At 35.4% G+C, this 14517-nt stretch overlaps 1 protein-coding gene across 30 annotated transcripts in view; it reads right to left on the bottom strand.

The window, feature by feature from the left end:
• PUM2 (pumilio RNA binding family member 2) overlaps positions 1-14517 on the bottom strand; it is a 102507-nt gene that overhangs the window by 17311 nt on the left and 70679 nt on the right. For 17 of the 30 annotated variants that reach the window (XM_024927602.5, XM_008952362.6, XM_034952658.4 and 14 more), the window contains one exon: positions 12558-12794. The exons of the other annotated variants lie outside the window; for them this stretch is intronic. In XM_024927602.5, coding sequence (XP_024783370.1) covers positions 12558-12794 — 237 coding nt within the window. The remainder of the gene's footprint in view (positions 1-12557; positions 12795-14517) is intronic. 30 annotated transcript variants of the gene reach the window in all.

Below are 14517 nucleotides of genomic sequence, written 5' to 3'. Positions count from 1 at the left end.
TTGCTTGAGCCTGGGAGGCAGAGGTTGCAATGAGATGAGATTGTGCCACTGCACTCCAGCCTGGACAACAGAGCAAGACCTTGTCTCAAAAATGAAACAAAACAAAACAACAACAACAACAACAACCCCCCCACCAAAAAAAAAAAAAAGAGAGAGAAAAAGAAAAAAATATTCTCCAGAAACTAATTCACTGAAAGGACGAACTATCACAAATTAATTTCACCCAGGGAAGCATACCTTTTCTCTCACAAATAAGTGTGTAAAACTCAATTTTTAACATAGACATTTTAAATTTTGTTATCTAAATATTGAAAGCAGGTCATCTAAAATATCTGGAGATTGAGACATTCTATGAAACAGGCCTATACCCTTTAAAAATGTCAAGGTCATAAAAAACAGAAACAGTTCAAGATTAAAGAAAAGAGCAGTGATGAAAGTAATCTGTGATCCTCAATTTGACAATGGGCCCCCATTGTCAATCTCCCTTTCTCTTTCTTATAAAGGTAATCAGTGTGATAAGTAGCAAAGTTTGAATAAAGTTGGTTGCTTTGATTAGTGGTTTATCAGTGTTAATTTCCTGACTTCAGAAATTGTGGTTATATGAAAACATATACTTATTGTCAAGAAACATACACTAATGTACTTTTGAGTAAGGGACATCATGCCTGCAACTTTTTTTTTTTTTTTTTTTTTTCAGACAGGTCTCACTCTGTCACCCAGGCTGTAGTGCAGTGATGCAATCTTGGCTCACTGCAATCTCCCCTTCCTGGGTTCAAGTGATTCTCCTGCCTCAGCCTCCCGAGTAGCTGGGATTACAGGTGCGTACCACCATGCCCGGCTAAGTTTGTATTTTTTTAGTAGAGACGGGGTTTCACCATGTTGGCTAGGCTGGTCTCAAACTCCTGACCTCAAGTGATCTGCCCGCCTCAGCCTCCAAAAGTGCTGAGATTACCGAGGTGAGCCACCACGCTGGCCCACTTGCAACTTCCTTTCAAAAGTAAACCCAAATAGTGTTGTGGATGAGGGGAAGAAGAGAGGGAGAGAGAATCATACAGCCAATGTGATAAAGCGGTAACATCTGGAAAACATGGGTGAAGGGTATAGTTTTGCAATTTTCCCATTAGTCTCAAATTATCCCAGAATTGGTTAAAAACAAACACATAAACAGGTCATCCATATTCATACTTCTGCTGCTGGTAGTCTAAAAGCAGCTATGTTCTGCACCAAAAGTATTAAAGAGATAAGGTCTTTTCATTTCGTCATTCAGTCCCCACTATCATTCATGACTGTTTAATCACTATCTGCCTAAGAGTGTATATAGGACATGTAGATCAGTACTATAATTTCACAGATGAGGTCACTATGGTCCAATGGTCCAAAAGGTATGGGACATGCAGCTAGTCAGCCAAGACCCTTAGGCCAGAGCTTATCTCATACGACAGTGTGCCAATCTTCTGTGCTATTTACATCTTTCATGTTCATTCATGAGAACTTTAATTGGTTCCAGGACCCACACAAGAAACCAAAAATCTGTGGAAGCTGAACTCCAGTAGTTTAGCCTTATGTAAACTATGGATACGAAAGGCAAGACCTCCGTATCCACAAGTTTCACCTTTATCCAAGGATGCAGAATCTGTGGAGATAAAGCAGGTCCTCCGCGGGGCAAGGGGTGCTGGGGGAGACCGTAAGTGAAACAACCACAAAATAAATAAATCTGTCTAGCCTTCATTTTTCATTATTTTCTACCCTCTGGGATTGGAATGACAGCTACTCAATCTATGAGGCCTGTTTAAGAATACAGATTCCTGGCCGGGCGCGGTGGCTCACGCTTGTAATCCCAGCACTTTGGGAGGCCGAGGCGGGCGGATCACGAGGTCAGGAGATCGAGACCATCCTGGCTAACACGGTGAAACCCCGTCTCTACTAAAAATACAAAAAAATTAGCCGGGCGTGATGGCGGGCGCCTGTAGTCCCAGCTACTTGGGAGGCTGAGGCAGGAGAATGGCATGAACCCGGGAGGCGGAGCTTGCAGTGAGCCGAGATTGCGCCACTGCACTCCCGCCTGGGCCACAGAGCGAGACTCCGTCTCAAAAAAAAAAAAAAAAGAATACAGATTCCTGACCCTTACTTAAGACATAGATAATTACTCCTTCTGGAAAATCCACCTGAAGGATATTCTGATAGAAGAGTATGGGGACTAATTAATTAGAATAAAAATAATTTAATGCTTCATTTTACAACAGATTTTCAACTACTAATTGCAAATAAAAATGAAAGTAAGTATGCCCCATGAGGTGGCTCAGGCCTGTAATCCCAGCACTTTGGGAGGCTGAGGTGGGCGGATCACTTGAGGTTAAGAGTTCAAGACCAGCCTGGCCAACACAGTGAAACCCCGTCTCCACTATATATATGTGTAAAAAAATTAGCTGGGTGTGGTGGCGTATGCCTGTAGTCCCAGCTACTTGGGAGGCTGAGACAGGAGAATTGCTTGAACCCAGGAGGCGAAGGTTACAGTGAGCAGAGACTGCACCACTGCACTCTAGCTTGGGCAATAGAGCAAGACCCTGTCTAAACAAACAAAACAAAACAAACAAAATATATATATATATCTATATATGTATGTATGTCAGATACATTTAATACAGCTCATGCACACAGGGTGAATGCTGAAATAAAAATATAAAACAGAAGTTACAGAAAGATAGCATTTCTTTCCAGATTAATATATAAATGACTCAAATGTGAGGGGCATTTTCATTTTTTTCCCTCAGAATTTAAAATTTTTTGTATGTCTATTGCATGTAAAGTATAAATCTTTTTTTATGTTTCTGAAATGTGGCAGGTGGTTGGACTATTATTTTATGATACATCATTTGTAACACTGCTGTCTGAGAATGCTATCCTCTTAATAGCCTATGAGGCAGACATATCTCCATTTTACTTGTGAGACAACAGCTTAGAGAATCTAAATAACTTATCCAAGAAAGCACAGCTAATAATTAGGCTGAATTTTTGTTTACCATTATGTCTAAAAAATTCATGTAAAGTTGTCAGTCATACTCTGCTATGCTTCCTAGAGAATGTTTAATCTCACATGCCATTCTGAAGTCTGCAAAATGACTGAAGCTACATAAGGTATAAACTGAATAAAATTTTAATAATAATAATAATTATTATTATTATTTTTGAGACGGAGTCCCACTCTGTCACCCAGGCTGGAGTGCAGTGGCACGGTCTCAGCTTACTGCAAGCTCCGCCTCCCAGGTTCACGCCATTCTCCTGCCTCAGCCTCCCGAGTAGCTGGGACTACAGGCACCCGCCACCACGCCCGGCTAATTTTTTTTATTTTTAGTAGAGACGGGGTTTCACCATGTTAGTCAGGATGGTCTTGATCTCCTGACCTTGTGATCCACCTGCCTTGGCCTCCCAAAGTGCTGGGATCACAGGTGTGAGAATACTTATAATAATTATACATTTGCCATATAAAGACACAACAATTTTATTGGAGGAAAGACTAAGACTACAATGAGTTTAAAAAAACAAAGTGGGCATATTTAAAAGTATAATCTTCCACATCATTTTAATAGGCTGATATAAAAATACACACATGTCAAACGTACTACCTTAAAACTGTTAATTTTATGACAATATGCAAGCGAACATTAGATGCAAATTACAAGCCAAGTGTTCTAAAATACAAAATAAAAATCTGTTGTTTCCGTTTCTATTGCTTGTGATTCTTTTCTATCAGCAATTTTAAAAAATCTTACCTTTTATTATAGTCTTTACTGGTTAAACTTAAAAAAATAAAGGGCAGACTATCACCATACAAGGTATTTAATAATCTTCCCTCATTCATCAAGGGGAATTTAAACAGACTAAGTAATAACATACTTAGTTAACATAACATACACAGTCTTCAGACTAGTTATGACATCATTTCCATCAATAACCCACCCTGTCAATTTCCATTACCCTATCAAAAGGGGGTAATGTATAGTTCCAAAAATTGCCTCAATTTTTTATCTTTAGTGAAAACTACCTCCTCTTGTGACTGATGGACACAAGAACATTTTAAAAAACTTACCCCTGACCCCGCAAAAGAGAAGTAGTAGTAGGGTGAGTTCGAGTAGCCTAATAGGAACTTGTTGGCTTTTCCCTGCATATGTCACATGACCCTGTCAGATTTGGCCTAAATTCTTTCCTTTGGTTAATACATTTGGTAATAAGTTAACAAACGAGCAAGCCATATCTGAATTTCCTTTTAAATATTCCAGCTGAGATTTCATGGCCAGTTGCCTTTCTGATTGGAGTGAAGAAAAATTATAGGAGCTGGGATTGTTTCTCTTAAACCATAATTACTAAGGATTTATGCAATCTTAAAGCTTGCTTCAAAAGTTGTGAATACCGGAATAAATTCTGATCCTACACAAACATTATGGGTACATTTATTGTCTCTCTTGATGGGGTCATTGTGGTGGTGGGAAGAGGGCTGAAGAACTGGGAAGGTAAAAAACAAATAAACACACACACACACAAAACAAAAACTCCACAACTGACTGTCAAAACTTCATTTTCATAATGCAATGTTTTAAAGAGTATGATCTTGGCACACTGAACAAAGAAAACACTGATTGAGAACAGCCAAATAATGCTTTAATATAGTAATCTATGTAGGATACCAAGTAATTTTTAAAAAGGAAGTGTCCTTACTCAATAATAAATTCATCAATAAAACAAAGAAACAAAACCACTCAAATTCAATTACCCAAACATTCAATGAAATCTGAGTATTTTTGGTTGTAGAAAAAGGCCTGGGCTTTCTTGTTTCTAATCTAGTGGAGAAAATAAACCTAGAAACAATTCCATTATAATCCAATGTGTGCTAATTTTGGTTCAAAAAACCCATAAAGGAAAATAATTCCAATGAAATCACCATGTTTCTACAGAATAAGATTATGAAATAAAGTGAAATAAGACAAGAACATTACAATCATTATATTGTAACTGCTGTTTTTATCTGTATTTACCACAAAGCTACAAACTCGATGACAGTGAATAAGGATGTTTTTTTCTCCTAGTCAAGCAGAGGCTGGCTTCAATATTGTATTGAACACAGATATTCAATATTGAATAAGTAAAAATTTTAATCACATAATTCTAAAAAGGAGTCTAATAAAACTATAGAAAAGATAAAGTAGCAATTACTTTCAGTAATTAGAAATAAAAACAAAACTTGCTATTTATATACTATTTACAGTATTTTAAAGTATTACAAACAAGATTCTTTTCTGTTTTTTTGAGACAGGGTCTCGATCTGTCACGCCCAGGCTGGAATGCAGTGGCATAACGTCGGCTTACTGCAACCTCCGTCTCCTGGGCTCAAGCGATTCTCCCACTTCAGCTTCTCAAGTGGCTGGGACTACAGGCACATGTCACCGCACCCGGCTAATTTTTGTATTTTTAATAGAGACAGGGTTTCGCCACATTGCCCAGGCTGGTCTCGAACTCCTGAGCTCAAGCAATACTCCCGCCTCAGCCTCCCAAAATGCTGGGATTACAAGCATGAGCCACTGTACATGATCAGTTTAACTTAAAATTAGTAATGAAATATTTAAAAGACCCTTAAAGTAAATAGCATTTAATGTGGATTAAAGATCAATTGTTAGCAAGTGAAAAACCACAAAAAAGCCAATAACATTGACATTCAAACTCACTTTTTCCACAAAGTCACAATAGGTTAAATTATATTTTACTACAATTTTATAAAAAGTTTACAAAGATGTGAAACATAGGAAACATGGTCCTTTTAATTTATTCGGATAGGTATTAGAAATAAAAGCATCCTGATCAGGCATGGTGGCTCACACCTGTAATCTCAGCACTTTGGGAGACCGAGGCAAGTGGATCACCTGAGGTCTGGAGTTCAAGACCAGCCTGACCAACATGGTGAAAACCCGTCTCTACTAAAAATACAGAAATTAGCTGGGCGTGCTGGCAGTCGCCTGTAATCCCCACTACTCAGGAGGCTGAGGCAGGAGAATCACTTGAACCTGGGAGACAGGCTGCAGTGAGCCAAAATCGCACCATTGCACTCCAGCCTGGGGGGCAGAGCAAGACTTCGTCAAATGAATGAATGAATGAATGAATACATAGAAAAGCATCCTTTGAGAAGCAGTACAACATCTGGAAGAAGCCAGATAAACGTGGGCTCAAAATTTTGGTTCTGCCTCTTACTAACTTCATGAATATAAGTCACGTAATTTCTTTGAGAATAAAGCGTGTTTGTGTGCATATGTGTATGTGTGGTGTGAAACAGAAGTCAAAGTTCATTCCCCCTCATTTGGATATTCAACTACTCCTGCCCAAGTCACTGAAACACCTGTTTTTCTCATATACACTGGAGTGGCAACTTGGTCATTAGGTATCTAAATGAGTAGGTCTATTTCTGGATGCACTACTCTGTTCCGCTGTTCTATTTATTTATCCTTGTGCCAATACCGTAGTTTTAGTTACTGTAGCTTTCTAAGTTCTGGTATCCAGCAGTATTAAGTTTTCTAACTTTGCTTTTCAAAACTGTCTTCACTACTTTTGGTTCTGCTTTTCCATTTTCATTTTTTGCATCAGCTTATCAATTTCTTTTTAAAACCTAATTTTATTGATAGCGTTCAATCTTTAGACCAACTAGAAGAAAGCTGGTATCTTTATAATAGGGAGTCTTTCAACCTCAAATATGGTATGTCCTTCCATTTATTTAAGTCATCTGTAACTTCCATCAGCATTTTATAGTTTATAATGTAAAAGATCTTGCACTTCTTCCGCTGGATCCATTCCTAGATATATCACAACAAAACCAACTCCAGTGAAAATATTCTCTACATATAAGAAACAATTTTTCAATGCCATTCTAAGAGATATATGCTACTTTCATTTTTATGTTATTTGGCTAACACTGCAAATCTCTCATGAAGCACATCTGCCTGTATTTTAAAGGCTACCTTTTGATCCTTAGGGTACCTTATAAGCATGGTGGAATGGTGTAAATTACAGGTGAATTCTTGGTAGATTAAAATAATCTCTGCCAGCTACAAATTATTTCAAGTCAGTGTCTCCATGTGGAGGCTACTGAAAATTTCAGTGGGACGAAACTATTTTTGTGCTGACTATGCAAAGTATAACATCTGGCTACCAGGCATTTAATGCCAATAGAATCCCCACAATCATTCTAACGAGCAAACACTGTTGCCACACATTTGCAAACTGTTCACATCCTTGTGAAGTCTACTACTAGGCATTTTAAACAAGTGGCCCGAGTGATTCTGATGCCAAAACACAGGATGGGATCAAGTATTTTCTAGTCTTCAGTTTGTGATTATCTTAACTAAGTAAATTAACTGGTGAAAACTCTCTCAGACATTAGAACCACAATGTCACTGATAATGTTATTAAAGGATAATAAATAAAAAATTAGTAATCTAAAACAAGTACAACCAAGATCAAGACATTTTTTACACAGAAAACCAAACATCACAAATTCTTCCATACAACTAGTAATGTAATTTCTTCATAACATTATTTCCTACTCATCAGCAAATAAATTACTTCTAGGTCTACCAGAGGGTTGTAGCTGTTTTTCAATTTATATTAACATGAGAACCTGTAAGTAAGATTCTGTTGAGAGTCGGGTGTGCTGCTCTATACACAGTCCCTAAATTGCCTGCCTTAGATTAACAAGTATTCTTATTACAAATAAGAAGTACAAATATAACATATGTGCTTAGACAAGTATTTTTATCTAAATCTCAAGAATAACTAAACTGAGAAAGGAACCTAAAAAGCTGGTAATCCTATACATACTTTAACCAAAGAAAAGCATAACTTATACCATAATGAGGTAATCATTAGATTCTGAGAGGCTAATTAGAATAAGTTATTTATATACTTTGTAAAATTGTTCAGTTCCTATAGAATAGCATAATGGAAAAACGAAGAATAGTATCACGAGTCAGAACTGGATGCTAGCCTTAATTCTGTTATTTACTGGTTTGGGAAAGTCTATTAATCAACTGATCTTTAATTTCTTCATCTTTAATCAACAAACCACTCTGACAGTCTATGCCAACAATTAGGATGAAATGAAATATGAATATGAAGGTGCTTTAAGAAAAAAACTATCGAATGCTATTCAGTTACAGAGAACTGTAACTGCTAAAGGATAACAGTATTTTCAGTGAATGCTTCAAATAATTCATATTGTTTTCTGCTTTCATTAATGACTGTATGTGAAACTCAGAAAAATGGCAGGTGGCCTTACTATCAACTTTGCTGTACTAATTTTACTTCTCTGAATATTTTATCATAAGAGAAGCACAAGACTAAGTCTGCCAAAGGCCAGCAATTTTAACAGAATGATTCTAAAAATTTATAATATCTTGCCTATTATTAAAATTTTCTGTAACTGGAAGACAGGTTATGAAATTTTATAATCCACAGCAAACTAAAGCACAGCCGTTTACTTGCTGAATACATGACATTCTTCAGACTTGATAGTCCCCTTTCAATAAATTTTACTGAGTTCAAAGCCCACATTACACTTTAGCACCCTTTTTGTTAAGAAAAAAATAGCTAGTTCAAAAATGAAGAGGTACAGGGCAAGAAGCCATTAGTTTGTCAAAACCTAAGTTAAATAACAAAAATACGAACACTGCTTTATACCTAGTAAGTTCCACATCAATCAAATTACTATGAGCATAAAGACTGGAGTTAAAAAAAATTATCAACACTATATTTAAAAAGTTTATTAGAAGAAGGAAAACAAGGAAAGAACTAGTCAGCTAGCTCCAGGTAGAAAAATAAGGCAATACTAGAAATATTTAATGTTCTTCACAAGGAGTGAAGTATCTCCAAAAAAAAAAAAAAAAAAAAAGATGCTTACTTCTATCCTAGACAATGATGTATAAAACAACTGTAGGTAGATTGCCCCCTCCTATAGATTAATACAACATGAGAAAATAACTCAATATTTAATATTGAACCTGAAGCCCAGAATTTTGCACTGTTCTCTGCATTTCAGAGTAAAAACTATTAATCTTAAAATTATTCTCTCTCCAAGTTGTTGTCAACAGGAGAATCAATATAAAGGGGCTCCAAGGGGCCAAAGAAGGTGTAATTTTAGAATCAAAAATAGATATAAAATTGATGTCTTACACTGCAATGAACTGAAACATATCAATTATCCCCAAAATCTACCCATTTGTAGATAACAATGAGGATAAAAACACGAGTCATCTTTAAAAGTTGCTAGGGCATCAATGTTATTCTGAAAGTAAAGGAAAGAATCTTGCATTATTCTGACTCTTACATGAACTGTCATCAGTTGTAAGCTTACAACTGATGAGGGATAGCTATTCTTCTTTATAGAAAAGTTCCAGGTAATAAATGAATAAAGAATGACACAATTAACAAATTATCATTTTGCAACCTCTGGAAAAAAAATTATCAAAGGCTGCTAAAACCATTAGGTGGATCAGGCTGGTCACCTCACAATGGAGACAACCAAACACGTGTCTCCCGATACAGTGCAACAAAAACTAACAGAACCCCATGTTGTCAAAATAAACCAACCAACCCATAAACTATCTGACCAAGCCTCTAGATCGAATTCCAGTTTAGAGGAAAGAGACATAGGAACATCTTAAATACTACTATGGGGAAGCAATCAGCAAGGTCAAGAGTGTGGGAAAATAAATAGGATAAAGTTTCTTCATCAAATAAATGGAAAGGGAAAAAAAAGATGAAGGAAAAACAATTACACATTAAGACATATCAAACAAATGCAATGTATGAACCTTATTTTGACTGTGATTCAAATGGAACAATTGTTAAAGACATTTAAGTCAATTAGGGAGATTAGAGTTAATAATAAATTATTTTAAAATGTATGATATACTGTAGTTATTGTTTTGAAATAGAACCTCAGATATTACACTATAAAAATGGAAGAATAAAATTATTTTTTCATGCATCTAACTTTAATATATTAGAATAAGCAACAGAGTTGCAAATTTGAACAAGTGTTTTAGATTTTTATAAAAAAATTAACACCCCAAAACTATGCACTGAAATTCTTATACTTCAACCCAAAAGTGATTACTAGTCATCCTGCTAAAAATACATGTGTTGGTTATAAGCCTATCTTAAAAAATGAAAACTTTTTTTTTTTGAAAGACAGCACAGACTGTTGCTACTGGGCATTTTCTGTGAATCTCAAATAACTAACACTAACAAAGGAACATACTTTGGGGACGCAGATCTCAAGCCTTACAGGTAACTGTAATGGTTGTAACATTCACATCTTAAAATAAAATCTCCCAGGAAAATAATCTGGAATTAATTCCAACCAATTCTAATGAGAATTGAGAGAACTTATCTCTATCTTATGATTTCATATTCTTGATATGTGAGCTCAGTAAAATTACTTTAAAAATATGCGAATTCCATTTCCATAGGTCTTTTATATTATCAGCCTTGAGACTTGATTCATAAAGAAATCCACTTCATGGGTACATAATTAAAATATTTTTCTTTTTTTTTGGACAGCCTTGCATCATGATCCATTCATAGGGAAGTGCAGAGTAGATTATTTCCATGAATAGTATGCAAAAAGAAAATTTATGAAATCCTTCAAGTTATTTTCAATCTGGTATGGGTCTAATTGTTGTTAACAATGTTGCCAGTCATACTACCACTAAAACTATGGGAAACTGGGGGTCACAAAACGAAAATAACACAGGTAATTGCTAATTCCAATCAGAGGTGTATTAAAATATCAGATTTCAAGCTGAAGCTATGTTAGTCTATAATGCAGAATGCTGGCCCAGTGGTGATTATTTCCCACAACTGACCAGAATTCCTTCCCTAAGCATCTATTAGGCTGCTTTCTTTACAACCTAAAGAAAGGTAGAGAAGCACATATCTAGATTGCTGTTTAATCATAGAGACATCTAAAAAGTCATTTATATCCGATTTCTAAGCAAGCTGTGTAGAACCTATTTACTGCCATTTATACAGGCACTAAAGCACAACACAGCAGTAAGAGCTGAACAAGAATCTGATCTGAAACTTACCTATGAAAAGATGACAGGACATGACAAAATCTTAACAATAAAACAAAAAACTATTATGATAAGTCTTAGATTTGTTGTGTTCCAAATTTTTGTGTCCATTTCATAGGCATGTCTTATGAAGGGAGGATGCCTGGGCAGTAATAACAGAAATCAGGAGCTGAGCAGCTCCTGCGACTAAGAATACATGATAAATGAAGAAAGGTATTAGGCTAAAGATAGGTAAATCTACACATCTAGTACTGCAAAGTGGATCTTAGGGCTCCATTTGAATACATTAATTGGCTGTATATGTTCAGTATCAATACCCCAAATGAGCAAAGGCCCAGAATTTGGGGTGGAAGACCAGAGTCTTTAAAAAAGAAATCTAGCCCAGTGTGTGTGCAATAATGTAAATCAAAATGAACACTGCAACAGATACCTTTGTTACATGGACATTTATTGTATTAGTAAGTTTTTTTGTTTGTTTTTGTTTTTTTCTTTTAAATAGCTATACCCATGTAATTGGAGGGGGTGGTCAAACATAATCACTAGCTTACAGTACATCTGCTTACAGTAGCAACATTACTTTTTAAAACACAAGCTGATTTAAATCTTTCCAATTACATAAAAGCTGGCAATAGAATCCCTCAGTTTCAGCTGAATAACTAGAATTATAAAAATTCAAAATAAAGTTTTAAAAAAATAATTTCTTTGACAAGATAGGGATTCATACACAGCCTCTGATATCCAAAGCCCTTCAAAACATATTATCTACATGGATAAATACTTCCTGGAGAGGGAAAAAAGGTAATCACCAATTTAATAATTTGGGGGTGGGAACAATTTTAATATACAAATATAAACAAAGTTCTCAACGCTCCAACTTCAGGGGTACAACAAGCCTAAAACATTTTTTTTTCTTTAACATATCCAAAAGAGAAGTATATGGCCCAAGCCTATAAGCTTCCTTAAGTGACAAATACACTAAATTCAAATTCACTGAAATAATTATCTGGTAAAATGGCCAGGCATAGAAAGACCAAAGCAAAAACCAGTGTACTAACCTAGTTCAGTAGCTATGTAACTAATGTTTTTCTTATGGTGTGCAAATCTTTTGATAGTGAAATTTCTCTTTCACTATTATGTTTAAATAGTTGACTTTTCAGATGCTCTAAAACACACAAATCAAAAGCACAGACAAGAAAAAACACACCATTATATTTCATAAAAAAAACATAAGAAACAATAGGGGGGTCTTTACCTTATTGTACATTAGACCCTCACTTTGAATTTTCAGGAAAGTAGAACTTTTTCAAAAGACTAATATCTAAAAGCAAAAGCAATTTGGCATGTTTTAACCAACATTAAATATTTTACATATATTATAAACACACACACAAACACACATACATGTATACATACAAATAAAAAGGGTTTTGGGTTTTTTTTTACCTAAATGCAAACTGGATGAGGATCCATGTGATGAAAGTGATGGCGGTGGCGTAAGTGAATGTCCTGGAGTTTGGCTTGGCAGAGGCATGCCTATTGGACTTGGAGAGGAGGAAAATCCCAGACTATTGTAAAATGGTTGCCCTATGGGTGCTAGGCTGCTACTAGATCTTTTGTACAAGTCAGAGCTAGTAGATAGAGACTCTCTCCTTGTGGCACTACTACTTGCAGAACTGCCAACTGAAGAAGAAATAAAAAAAACCCTAATTACATACAGTGTTAACTGAATAAAACCTATCCCCAACTCTCGCTGGGCAATAACAGAAGTGATCACAATAATTATTTTTAGAAACATTTTGGAGAAGATAATTACTGTGATAACTATATATACTAACTTATTAATCATAAAAGGGTATAAATGCACCCCAATAAAGAACCAAATACTTAACAGAGCAGTCATATGATTCATTATTTCACACATATTTACCACTGACACATCTGATTACTGTGCTTTAATACCCTGGTATGATTTATAAACCCTGGAATTGCAAGTTGTCTGCATTAGGACATGCTAGAGATTAAATTCCATTAAGTTTAAATTCTGATAGTATCCTAATCTCTGAAACCTGCTTCTTAGACTTTAACTCAATGCCAAGAAAAGATTATATGAATAAATAATTAGTACATTTCCTTCACCATTCATATTTAATTTGTCATCTAGCTGTGTTCAAAACATAGCCCTTTAAGTCCATATTGGCCCGAATATTGATCAGTTGTGAAATACAGTGAGCAGCTAACTCAACAGTATTTTTTACACTACACATTCTCCCTTGTTCTTTAACTACATTACAAAGTAACTCAACTTTTCTAAAATTAATAGCTCTCACTGTTATCAAACCAAAGACATACTTTCACTTATCCCACAGGACTCTTCTACTCCTAAGATGCTAGTACTACTGCCTCCTGAGCCCCTTACTCAAGGCTGATCAGGTTTTTGTCATTTGATAATAACACAATTTCTCTTACTTTACATCCCTTAATACACTGCATACCGAATTTTTACTTAACACCAAATGTAACTATTATCCTTCTAATCCTTTTTCCTTTTATAGTGCAGAAAATAAAGGCCATGTAGGCCCTGGTGAGCTATACATGCTCAGAAGAGCTAATCAAGATCTGGCTGTTAATCAACACCTGTCTGGATAATCAAATTCCACAGCATGCATCTCTAAGGGCTGTCCAAACTCTCAGTTCTCAAGTCTCACTTAAAGCCCATATATTCAAGTATGTTTCCTTCCTATTTCTAAGCACTAGCCTCTTTTAACTGAATAACTTTTACATCTAAGAAAATTTCAAACCACATTTCTGAACCTGCCAAATACATTTTTAAATGACAAGCTCTATATTCGGACCAATATGGCAATGCTTTTCAAGGGATCTAAGTTTCTATTAAATCTTATTTAAGCACAAGTCATATATAAATAGGTCATACAGGGTATAAAGAAAAAAATTAAGGAGAGTACATCATGGGTAGACCAAGGTAAGAGTATAATACAGATGGAAAACTTAATTACGTTGGTTTTGCCAAATTCAAAATTCTATAAAGGGGTAAAAAAACCAGGCTTATGCTACCATATTAGGCAAAAGATTATAATGCTATTCAACCTTTTATACCAGCCAATGCAGTTTCTGAGACTGATCATGTTTTGTTGAAAATTTTACATTTTAAGATATCATAGTAAGAAAATACTAGGTGTCTATATGCATTTTTATTGCAAAAGTGAATTATAAGCACATGTAATAAACAGTTATTCTTGAGTTGGTTTTGGTAAAACTGGCAATGTATGCTACATTAACTATGCTAATTTAAAAGGACACTGTCAAAGTGATTTTTCTAAAATATGGCTACATTTTAAATTCCTATTTATTTCAGAAAACAATTTAACTGACAATGAAAGACAAC

This window comes from Pan paniscus, chromosome 12 (assembly GCF_029289425.2).
Source record: "Pan paniscus chromosome 12, NHGRI_mPanPan1-v2.0_pri, whole genome shotgun sequence".
Lineage (NCBI taxonomy): Eukaryota > Metazoa > Chordata > Mammalia > Primates > Hominidae > Pan > Pan paniscus.
Note: the sequence above shows the minus strand (reverse complement) of the source record. Positions and strands in the feature narration are given on the sequence as shown.